Source organism: Ornithodoros turicata, unplaced genomic scaffold, assembly GCF_037126465.1.
Source record: "Ornithodoros turicata isolate Travis unplaced genomic scaffold, ASM3712646v1 Chromosome13, whole genome shotgun sequence".
Lineage (NCBI taxonomy): Eukaryota > Metazoa > Arthropoda > Arachnida > Ixodida > Argasidae > Ornithodoros > Ornithodoros turicata.
In genome coordinates this window covers 494,971-507,917 of record NW_026999307.1, presented here as the reverse complement: position 1 = coordinate 507,917, position 12,947 = coordinate 494,971, and the positions used below count along the sequence as shown (strand labels likewise).

General features: G+C 43.0%; 2 protein-coding genes across 2 annotated transcripts in view; one reads left to right on the top strand and one right to left on the bottom strand.

Annotated features, from left to right (window-relative positions):
* LOC135372060 (zinc finger protein 239-like) overlaps positions 1 to 12,947 on the bottom strand; it is a 75,175-nt gene that overhangs the window by 54,301 nt on the left and 7,927 nt on the right. The window lies entirely within an intron of this gene.
* Positions 9,641 to 11,167, top strand: LOC135372139 (tigger transposable element-derived protein 4-like). The gene has a single exon (XM_064605834.1). It carries the CDS (start codon positions 9,641 to 9,643, stop codon positions 11,165 to 11,167), a length of 1,527 nt encoding a protein of 508 aa, XP_064461904.1.

The window sequence follows — 12,947 nt, the reverse complement described above, 5'->3', positions numbered from 1 at the left end:
CGTGTTTCGGCTCGTCAGCTCTGGGTAGCTGCGCATCGTTCGGAATTGGCAAACCAGGGTCGCTCAGCGAGCGATATACACCTGGGAGGGTGACTGAGCACTCCTCAATGCCACAGTGCAAGCCAGTGAATTATAATGAGGGGAAAAAAAGCCATTAAAGAAACAAGTAAATGACACTAGACGTGTTTGAAATTCAAAAATTACAGATTAAGATGGCTTCTATGGCTTCACGCAGAGAAACAGATAGTCATGGAACGGCGAAACACGTGTCCTCTGGTGCTGTCGTTTCGGTGGGGCGAGGCGCGGTGTTCAGCCCGTACCCTGGCTGCCCCATCGTCCACAGCGTGCATGGTTGATGGGTCATAGTTCACCTTCGCCACATTACCATTACGAAGGCACGTGGCGTTCGCATTTCAATCGACATGATGCAGTGCCGAATCTAAACCCATGAAGATACAAGCCTGAGCATGGACAACGCGAAAAACTCGAACACAACACGAAACACGAACACACATATTTGTTTGTATTTTTGCTCATGCTTGTTTCGTCATGGGTTCCGTCCACCTGCCAGACTGCGTTTGCGCTATTTAATCACAAATGCAAATCCTTCAGCTCCATTATGTCTATCTGTAGCACAAGTATTCTTTGTTGAGTTCTGCAGAAGGAATGCGGCTTTACTTTACCATGTTTTCCCTAACAAACTACTCACTCTCTAAAACAGACATTTTGTGCATTGGTTTCGTAGAAAAACAATTACAATCATTGCGTACATTGAGGACATTCAGTAAGTGGTTGCGGAAAGGGCTTAAAACATTGGCATCGTCGATCCCTGCCTGCTACGGAACTCACAGGAACTAGTGGATACTCCAAGAGAAGGTATAAAACCATCAATGGCCCTCATTTCCATAGATGTCACAGATTTATACTACAGTTTGGATCTGAGTGAGATGGTAAAGGTTGTGGAGAAGGCCATTGATGTGACGGGTAAGATTGAATTCCAAAATGCTGTGGGTGCTTCCAAAGAAGCGTTTGTAGACTTTACTAAGTTATATTTAGCATCTACTTACATAGAGCTTGAAGATTCAGTGTATATTGAGAAGAAGGGAGTGAGTACATCGGCCAAACTGGCCGCCGTAGTAGCACACGGTTAAGGACCATCAAAGATGATTAGCAGGCAGTCTCCCCCATCACATTAAAACAACATGTTTCTATACGTGGCTGTAAACTCCTTTTTTATGATTGTGAAATCCTTAATGTGTCACCATGTCATGAAAAGAGAGCTTGTTGAAGCCACAGTGATTAAAGGTTCAAAACGATGTATCAGCACGAAATCTGTTTATATCACAGAGGGAGAACTAGAAAATCTTCGAGGAGCTTTAGGGGACGTGACTCAAGACATGTATAAGCAAGGTTTTTCGCTTAATAATAAATTGGTTGAAAGTTTGTGCCTGTCGGTGTCTCGTTCTTTCTGTCCCTGTCTTATCGCACTTATAAGTATGGTTGATTCTTAGCAACGCGCCGAAACCATTTCGTAACTTACATGACGTGAAATACATGCAAAGGAACGTGCAATTTTCCTCACATGATGTGTGACAAAGGATCGACTGTAGAGTGCGCAGTGCTGGAAATCATGCCGCAAAGGTATACAGGCAAATCCGAAATGAAAGCCGTGGGGTACAGAGTAAAACTCTCATTCACAGACTGCAGTTAACATCACAAATTTTCCATTAAATTTAGCTTTGAATGCTCCTTCCGGAATGTGGAGTGGGGGTATGAATTGAGGTAGAAAATGATGTAATATCCTGTCTAGCTGCGCAATAATGAAGTGAACAAAAACAACGAACATCTCTCCAAACAATGGATGGCATTTCTCATTGTGGGGCGACTAACGCGGCAATGTTGACTTCATAATGTCAACATGATACATATAGCTTTTGTTTTTTTCTGGTAGCCTTTTATTCGTTTTTTTTTTTTTTTGTTGTTGCTCATGCTCTTTTGGTACACTGGCTGTATTTCAAGCTGCCTATTATACTGTACAACTGGTATGGTACAGGAGCAGCGGAAATCCGCAACCATTCTCCTGGAGAACGTGCCCCAAGAGTGTTTATTTCCTCCTCCTCTTTTCCTCTTCAACCTCTACACCTAGCTTTGTGTGTATTATGCATGCTGTTTCTTCTCTTCATTGCCACGAATACCTGTTTACAGTCAGAGGTACTGAATAAAAGAACTGATCGGGAGAAAAGCTGATAGATTCTGCGTGGAAGTACTACGTACGGTTAATCAAAACATTTAGTTATGTAAAGAGAGTGCTGTGTCATAACTAGTGTATATTACTTTTATGTTAACGTGAAATAATAGAGACCAAGCAGTATCAACAAATAAGTATAAACATCTATCACGTTACCCTCACTGAGGCGTTCTATAAATACGGTCAGGAGCGCCGTGACGTTGGGAGGGGGAAGTTGCCCCCTCCCCCCCTGGCTTCATGAAGTCAACATTGCAGTTGCAACCCAAATCATAAATTGTGAGCCTGTTTTTGTTGTCTACGTTCCAGAAACGTAGCGTTTCTGAGCCAAGACAATGAAGTTGCTCGCGAAGTCGACGCACAGGATTAGATGCAGATCCCGTAGTACGGGATGCTTTACATGAAAAGTGAAAACCACCACACCAGACATTCTGCCCCCCCCCCCCCCGGCCTTTGAATACACCTAGAGAATACCTAGTCCCTCCTGATTATTTACATAGACACAGTGCCTGCCTTACCTTAGGTAAATTCTACCTTCATTCCAAGCTTCAAACATATTAACTAAACTGGATGTTGATTACCTGGTAGCGATCAGTATGCAAGTCTGATACAAATATTATTATTATTTGAGTGAATTAAAGGGACCGAAAAGTGAATATAAACCTATCGAAACTTTATGTTCAGCGAAAAGCTTGAACCTTCAAAAGTTCAAATATCAAAGAACTCCGCTGAAATCGCTGTAGTTTTTCTGTAATCGAATTTTCCATAATTGCATGTCCAGGGACCTAGTAGGAAACCGAGCAGTCTGTCAACAATTGCATGACCCCGCGCCATCTGTCGAGGACGCATGTAATACGCGCACTTCCGGGCGCTTATCCGGCGAAAACGAAAATGCCAGTGGCCATTTGTGACCACTTTCTACGTCGAGAATGTCGAGCCTCTTGGGCATGAGTGCGCTGGAATTCCGCATTCGAGAACTGTCGCTCACACAGAACTGTTGTTCGTGCGTTAGCGTGCTGGAAAGTGTGTTCTTCGCAGCAGAAGATTCCTCGTCCAGAGGTTAATCGGAGTCACATTCATCCTCAGCAGTTGCTCACCGTGCCGTGAACATGAACTGCTTTGTGAAATTACCATGTATCAGGGAGAAGCACTTGTGTAAGCCGAAACAAGCGCTGTTTTTTCGTCGTGCAGGGGTTCATATGTGAAATGCAAACCGACGGATACTACGGATGGATACTACGGTTTTTGCTGCCGAGGGGTAGAGAATGCGTGTGAAAAGAAGACAGACGATTGCATCAGAACTAACGAATATTTCGAAATACTGTGCCTTGACACCGAAGTACTGCAAGTGTCTTTTACATACATCCGAGAAACCGAAGAGCATGGCAACATACACGGCAGCGCCGTGTGGTCTTTACGCGCTACTTGAACGGAAAACCTTTATTTCTTCAGGAACAGCATATTATAATTACTAGTTTGTTCCTGGAGGGTTAAGTAACCTGTGGGCATAGATGTATTTGTAGGTTATACTCATGTCTCTATTGAGTCTCATGTGAGAAGTAAGTAAGATAATTTTCATCAGTGTCATTCACTTGAACTGTGTTCATAACCTTTTAGTATACATAGTGACCACGTTTCCAAATGTCAACTAATAATTGAACCAAGATTGGGATCTAACACTTAATTAACTCTGTTTTGCTAAACGGAGTAGTACTTGTAACTCATTCATTATCACGTCACCCATTAGATGTCACCAACTAACATTTGGAAAGAAGGACTTGAGGGCTGACTTCAAGTATTATCAACCGTTGGTCTGGTTTCAAAGTTAACCATGCACCATTGGTGTGCATAGTACTCCAAAATGGCTAAATAATTTATTGCATAAGTTCTCTGTTACTGTAATTGAGATGTACTTTTGTAAAGTACTTTTGACAGCCCGGCAAATTGAAACTGGCTTCAGTGTACACTACAAATGCATCATAACATTTAATTGAAATATAATATAAGAGCAGAAGCAACATTTTGTCACAACTCAAACTATATTTTTCTTTTTTATTGTCCAGAGATTTAGGAAACAGAGTAGGACTTCCTGCCCTCTGATGTTTTGACGTACTTGTAGTTGGAGTTGTAAAACCTGCAACAAAATAAACAAGAGACATATAAACAGTTTCGTCTTTCCCTTTTGAATTTAACAAGCTAGTTATATTTTACCATTTGTTCACTTTTGTATTCTCTGTTGGTGAAAAGATTACAGGAACAATAATGCTGCAGATCGAACAATGACCTGTCATCTTGATGAAGATCAGAACATTTCTTCAGGCATGCTAAGTGAGACAAAAGAAATGTACAATGAAGGTTGTACAAAAACAGCAAATCTCCGTCGATTAAAACTTTATATATATAGATGTTACCACATCGTGTAGTTTCCATCCAAAAGTAGGACTAAGCAAGGTTGTTTCGTAGGCTGTTGGCATGTCGATGTGCTATACCGTTACAGCACATCAATATAGATGAGGGGCAAACACAGTAGACAGCGTGATGGCTCTCAAACTCAAGTGAAGATTTATTCAACAGAACAAGAAACCGAAAGCATGAGTATAGAGAAAGGCAGTACTCATGCAGTGTATGGTGAACCACATTAATTTCTGAGAAGGTAGGATCGGAAGAGCAATAAAGAGAAATGACAGTTGCGTCCGAGATAGGGGAACTCTGCAAATTTAGGACCAATATGATGTGGTAACCTTGCATGGCTCACTGCAGCTCTGACACACATTGAACAATTCCAGTAGTGGGACTTCAAAGACAACAAACGTTTGCTGTTTCACTGGGCATTCAAGTGTAGAGGATGCATCTCTAGAAAATTAATTAGCGTTCCTTAGTCATAAAGTCACAACTACATCTCAATAGGATATTGTATCTCAATAGTATTCTTGTACCCTTCAAACAAGCTAGTAGTTCTCACCAGTTTCTTCTCCCCTTGTTGACGTCATACGAATGTTCTGCACCTGTCCAAAGACTAAAAAAAATGTCACAAAGTCTGGAACACGTAACAAATCTAGTGCTTCCATCTGCGGACTTTGCATACCTGCTTTCAGCTATTTCTGTCATGTCAGTGCCTGGATCACACAGTTTTGGCGGCACTTTGGCACTTTGGCGGCATCACACACTTTGAAACAGTTTTGCGCCACTTCAAAACTGGAAGGCCCCTAAAATTAAATTTGTTGATGTTGATAATGTTGAGTACGGGACAAGTAGGATAACATAAGTTAAATGGAATACGTCGTCGCTATATTATAATTTATACATGTGTGACGCCTGTACATACCTAAGACGTTGTGTTGAACTCGTCACCTCGGTGAAGCAAAATCACTGGTTACTGAACGGCAGTTTCCTTCGGACGTCTTCGCAATTCGCCTTCTACGGCATCTTCTTAGTAATCGGCAGCGAAATGAGCTCAGCACACACGACACGACTGCTACATCTAATAACCGAGTGTTTCGAACCACATTCGTTTTCTCGCACTCTCCTCTTGAATCTTGTGGTAGAAAACGCCCGCCGCCGATGGTGAACGAACATGATTTTTGCATCCCCGGACACCAAAACTACACCAGGCATATTTAGGCCTCTTGAATAATTGACACAACAACCACGAACATGTCATTCACTTCTCTTCGCACGACCAACACGACCACCCACGACGTAAACAATAAACGCGATAACACAGACTGCCTCGCAGATGGCGCGGCGGATCGTAGCTGCGAAGTAGCTGAATGCTTTATTAACGTAAAAGCTATGGAAGTGAGCGTCATTTTTAAAATGGTGTTTAGCTGTAAGATAAGATAATGTAAGATAATGTGCGTCAGCTTTGTTCTCTACAAAATTAACTCTCACGTGGTAAGGGTTGACCAATCCCTGGGAGCCCTGGACCTGAAACCCAAGTTGCTCTTTTTCGCCGTTCGCTGGCAGCACCGTCCATGTTCCGGCAATCTTCAAAATATTTATACGTAAAAAATATGCGGAATTGAGAAGTAATGCTTTCTGTATCTTATCAAACAACGATGTTGTGCACGACAGTGGGCAAAAATATGGGGGTTATTTTTCACTTTTCGGTCCCTTTAAGTATGCGAAACACATCCAATGTCACATTATTTGGTGTTCTTGCATGTAATCCTGGAGCATTTCGTGTTCCATCATCGCTTTTCACAAGTTTCAAAACTTCTTTTACCGTGATATGCACCTTTCACTCTGATCCAGTTGCTGCACAGAAACAAAAAGGACATCATCTTAATGCATCAACAGGACCCGATCGCACAGGACGCTATTGCATTTCAAAATTATAAGTTCGAAAATACAACCCGAATCACTCGTCCCCCTGAATGCGAAAAGATAGGACGCACTGGTATTCATATTCATATACACAGAAGTGTTGTCTGTTATGCATGCGCTATGTACAGACTTCAGTACATGGAGTACGTCTTGCTGTTTTTGCAGATGCGCCATGACCATAATTCTGCCAAGGTTTATTTAATTAAACACTATAATTCCAACGTTCCTCGTCAACAGCTTCACAGAGAACGGTCGCTATGGAGAATCGCTGTAAAGAACGAAATCGTACGACGCGTTTGACAAGCGCTATTTCTCATACTTCCACAATCCAGCGCAACCAGCACTTCAGTGAAAACGTTGACTATCCGTGGTTTCACGTTCTCAAAAGCAAGGTACAAAATGTGTTCAAAGAACATTGCATATCTTCACACAAAAACACCTAAATAGATCTACCACTTATTACTTTTCACTCATCAGCCGTTCCGCAGACAAGATAGCGGCCGCCATGACATTTCAGGGTTGCCTTGACGCCTCCGCGCTAGGCGGACTGGAGCCGCACTCTAAGAAAAAAATAGTAAAATAGAGAATAATTGCAGCTTCTACTCCCTTATGCTGCAACTACTCCATATTTTAGTCCCCTAACCCTGACATTTACTCCACACGACTGCAAATAGTCACTGAAGTTCGCGAATGGTCTTTCAAATGCAACAGTCTACGTAAATATGTGCTCTTGGTCAATTTCACGTCATAAGGCTGTATGCCTCAGCAAACATATCAATTTTTTACCCACACAGAGTAAGAAACAGTTCGCGCTTTTGTTCTTCGCAAACTGTGCCCTGTATGTCGCAAGATTTTATAGCATTCGATATGTCATGGTTGACCGTTTGATTCGTATTTTCACGAATGCACACGAATTACGTATCTGGGACTGTTAGAACGGAGCGTGAAATGCTGTCTACACTATGTGACATTCATTTACTCCCGTGCATTTACTCCCAAAAGGGGCTATTTTTTGTAGTAATGCATTTGGCCCCAAAAGGAGTAAAAGTACTCGTTTTTTTTCTTAGGATGCGGCAGCGGCGATCTGTTGTACAGGAGCGGATTTGAAAATACGCATCCAGGACGGGATCGTGATTTTTCTTTTTTTTGTAGCTAATCCTATGATGTCATATAAAAATATATCCACATGCACATCTATCATTCTATCACACACTGCGATACAGTGCGCTTCATGCTGTCCCCGTGGAACATTCTAGTGGAAGAAAACAGATACACAAAAAGAAAAAGAAAGAAAGCAGGAAAAGTGAACACTGCTCACCAGCAAAAGTTTTTCCGCATATTATATTGAGCCTTCGCACCGTGCAGCAATAGTAGTGCACTAGAAGACATGACATGACGTTCAGCACTTTTATATACTAAAGCGGCTGCTAAAAGCAATGATGTTTCTCGCATCTTCCGCTGGAGTATTCTGGGGACTGGTGCGTTTTCCTCTTCTCCCCTTTTACTGATCCACAGTAATTGTTGTGTTCTGCTCTGGAGCATCGCAGTCTAGTTTTCTCAGAAGATTGCCTTACTTTTTTTCCTACTTTCAATCATACAAATTCTGCAGAGAGAGAGATTCTGCAATACTTTGTTTGGTCTTATAGGTTGAAAGGCACGATTTCGTAGGAGTTTTGAAGAAAGTTGAGGGCTGTTCTCTGCTATAGCTTGCGTGGTTCACATAAGTCAGCAGATGACGTACTTGTGATGTGTCGTGGACGGTGAGGTTGGTTCGGTTTCGGATCGCAAATGATATTTTTAAGGGATGACCAAAAGTCGGTAAAACATCGTTCTTTCCTTTTCACTCGTACACGACCGCATATCCATTATCCAGAAAGCCAAAATTCATTACAGCGAAATCCCGGGATTTGGCCACACGAAATCCCCTCCTTTGACAACTACTACTACTACTAATAGCATCCGCGATACTACTAGCGTCCTTCAGTATATCAAGGAAGTATTTAAGCAAAGGCACACTAGCTAGCAAACATGTGAAACCCAAGTGTTTAACCTTGTACTGCTTTGGAGATTGAGGTTGTGGAGATGATATAAGAGTTGCAACTAATAACCTTCTGAGAAACAGTTTACGTACACTGTAAAAAAAAAAACTACCGTAAAATTTACGTTTATTTTAATGGCAGCTATGTTGCCGGACTTTTCCTGTTAAAATTACGTCCACTTTGGGAGAAGTACTGCCGTTAAATTTATGGTAATTTTGATGTAACCAGAATGCTGGTTGTTCCCTGTGAAAATTACGGTGTCTTACAAAAATGCAGCTGTAAAATTTACAGGGATTTTATGGCAGCTTTGTTGCCGGCTCTTTCCCGTAACTTATACGGCCACCTGAGAAAGTCTGCTTTTGGTTGAAGTGTGGAGTGCATTAATTCCCACAAATTTGGGAACTGGTCTGTAGGATGTGTAATTGTGTGTGTCTTCCTTTAATGGAATTGCAAGTCATGCAGTAAAGTGTGACACAAGGCATAGAGTACAGGATCAAGCATTTATTGTACATACAGAGAAAGGGTGGAAAAACCTGTGAAGTCTGTTGAATCTGCAGGCAATCAAAACAACATCTTAGAGTTGCAAAGTACAGTATACTCCTGTTAAGATGAACTCTCTTAAGATGAATTTTCGGTTATGATGAACAAGCTATGGGTGATTTGTTGGTTTCCCATAAACTCAATGTAAAAAAAATCCGTTTAGCATGAACCACTTCGGATAGCACGATCTTTTCGATCATCGCGTTCCTCCGAACACCCCCATGTGCCGACGGGCACGCACGCACGTGTCGTGTGCAAGACGTCGAAAACACGAAAATGACGTCATGTGTCCACTATTGGCTACAGCTGTGGGCCAACCGACCAATGCCGGGCAGCGCTTGACGTCACTCTTGTTTGGCACTGACACCGAGAAATGTGACTTCGCCATTTTCATTTACCATTGTGACTGCCTGGTGCCATTCTCGTTCGTCATTTTTCGCGGTGTTACAGTTGGATTCCACTTCTGCCATTAACGTGAAAAGTAAGTGCCATGTCAAAGCCGATGTCCCAGGCGCTTTCACTCACAAAGAAGGTGGCAATCTTGCAAGAAGTGGAAGATGCAATGCTGTTGAAGACGGAAATTGCAAAGAAATTCGGAATAGCGAAAAGCACAGTGTGTGGGATGGTAAAAAATCGTCAGAAAATAATGGACGCCTTTAGCGGCAGTGAATTCGCACCAAAGAGAAAAAGAATGCAAACAGCCGCGCATAAGGATCTTGAAGACGTGCTTCTTGCGTGGATTCGTCAAGCAAGAAGCTCGAACTTGCCACCAAGTGTTGTTGTTTTACGTGCGAAAGCCGAAGAAATAGCCCTCCGACTGCACGTGGAGGGATTTTCATGCAGCGACGGTTGGTTGGATCGGTTTAGAAAGCGTCATGGACTTGTGTACCGTTCTATCGTCGGTGTGTCTGCCGACGTAGATGACGCTGCCTGCACTGACTGGAGGTCATCCAGATTAAAGGACCTCATGGAGGAGTATGATGCGGTCAACATCTACAACGTAGATGAAACCGCGCTGTACTATCAGCTCATCCCACAGAAGACACTGACATTTTCTGGGGATGCCTGCACCGGAGGCAAACACAGCAAGGTACGTGTGACTGTTCTGGTTGGAGCCAACATGACCGGAAGTGACAAGCTCAAGCTACTGGTCATCGGCAAGTCGAAATCGCCGCGTTGTTTTAAGAACGTCAGGACCTTGCCTGCGACATACGCGGCAAACTCCAAGGCTTGGATGACGCAGGCACTCTTTAAGCAGTGGCTGCGCGACATGGACTGCTGCTTTGCAAGGCAGAAGAGGAATGTCCTGTTTCTTGTTGACAACTGCCCTGGGCACGGGAAAGTCACCGAACTGACAGCTATCCGGCTGGAGTTCCTGCCACCCAACACAACCGCAAAATCGCACCCAATGAACCAGGGGGTTATCAGTAGTCTAAAAAGGCACTACAGACGCTCGCTGCTACGTATGGAAAATGGGAAGCAATACGAAGTGAATCTCCCGAGTGCTGTGCACCTTCTGTCCCACGCATGGGAACAGGTGACCGAAGCCACCATCGCGAACTCCTTTCGGCACGCGGGATTCGTGAAGCATAGCTGCCCCACAGAAGTCTTTGTGAATGAATGCGAGAACTCTGAGGACAACAATCTTTGCTCAACACTCAGTGCAACCCTTGGTGCCCCTCTGGACTTGGCAGCGTATGCCACAGTTGATGACAACGTAGCTACCTGCAGAGCAGACACCATGGATGACATCCTCAGTGAGGTACTGGATGCTGAGGCTGCTTCAGATACAGAGGAAGACTGTGAGCCTACTGAAGTGGATGTGCCACAAGTGACCTGTGAAGCAGCTGACGCTGCTCTTCAAGTGCTTTCCCAATTTTTTGAAAGTCATGAACACACTGAGGCGTTCCTCAGAAACGTTTTGCAGATGTCATCCTTTATAACTGCATCCCAGCTCAAGCAACAGAAGCAGAAAAAAATCAGACTGGTTCAGTGTGCCACAATGAATGTTAAATAAATACTCTACCTTGCCATTTCTTCATTGTGAGTTGTTTTTACACTGTGTTCAGCATACAGCAACAGCATAGGCCTTTCTGATGCAGAATTTTTTTACCCTTCTCTTAAGCTGAACTGATAAGACGAACAGATCTTCCTGGTCCCTTTGAGTTCGTGTTAAAGGGAGTTTACTGTACATTAAGTGTATCTGGTTACCAAGTAAAACGTTCCCTTACACTTCTGCTGTTTTCGAAACAATCCCCAGAACTTCTTCTTAGGTTATGGCTTTGTTGTTCAGCTTGCTGCCCCTGCAGGGCTGATACACAGTATATTCCTGCAAGAAAGAAAATGCAGGATATGTAGTATGACAGTTGCTACCACTGGAATGCAGCTCCACATGCACACATCTCCGCACATTACACATTCAGTATGGTGGCACTAGTACCGACACCATTATGGTGCTGGCTGAGTAATTTCTAATACGAGCAAATTAAAGGTCTTATACTAGTCATAAAGACCTTACATCACTCATATTTGGATAGTACATATATTGATTAAAATCTTAGATATTGATGATTTTGTGTGGAGTGACTGTGTGAAGACGCAATGACGTTAAGAGTGTGTCATTATAGACGTGGTGTAAAATTGATGTAAAGAATCATATGTTTGGTTACAAGATAACCATGCTTCACTCATATAATCACAAATATCACTGAGATTATTCCAGGAAATACATGCCAAACAATTGAACAGGTAGTTCTAATCACAAGATGTTAGTTGAGTTGATGACAAGGTATTCAGAGTTAAATGAAAGAATCAGCAATGCCATCGGCGAAGCAAGTATATATTTTTACTTTTGATGACTAGTGCCACGGGTGATGTATGCAGGAACGAGAAGGTTAGTTTATGGCAAATCTTTGCACTAATCTCACCTTGCACCAGAGAATTGCACGCCTGTGTTTTTTCCATAAAATATGTACCACATAAATTCGCTTCACCCTAATGTCCTTCATAGCGACACATGCACGTCCCGCACCTGTACTACTCATCAGCGAAAAAAAGGGAGAGAAAGCACACAATTTCCATGTTGAATCTAACACTGATTTCTTTGTTCCGCACACAAATCATGACTGGAACCCCCCCCCCCCCCCCATTTGCCTCGCATCCATTTTACCCACTAATCATTTTAAAACAGCATACTGCAGTTACGTCGCACCAGTACAACATTTTGTGATCAAAGTGGACTTTCTTTACTACTCAGTTTTTAGACTATAGTCATAACAAAGAAAGAGCTCTCTAATACTTGCATTCTGGGTCAATAAATACTATGGAGAGCAGAGCACGGCATCGCGGTGCACCAGCCTTACAGAGGGTACCACACTATCTTACTGCTAGGGAGAAATAGAAGCTGGGTGATTTCACACAGGATCAGGCAGGGTGGTCCGGTCGACCTCTCCAATTTTTTTATTTCAAAGGTATATTAAAGCATTGTCCCTAGGAGGCATATTGGCGCTGAAAGTAGTTGAAAATAACTGGTGGTTATTTTTTAACGAATTATCATTCAGATGTGGGCATTTCGGCAATGGACCATTTCTGGAGATGTGGCGCCGCCTCGAATGTCGTCTGCTACTGGCTGAAAACAAATGCACGTGAGGAGGCGCCGCCCGGTTTCGCTTTCGTGTCCTTTGTTCCAGCGTGTGTTCACTTTTTGAGTATCCATCTCAGGTTTTGAGCCCTGTTCTACTGCTTCTCTGTACGAAGTTTGAGTGTCCGTTTGATGTACGCACCATGACCCTGGATCC

Coding starts and splice junctions, on each gene's coding strand:
- LOC135372139 (XM_064605834.1), top strand. CDS start 9,641: ATGTCAAAGCCGATGTCCCAGGCGCTTTCACTCACAAAGAAGGTGGCA.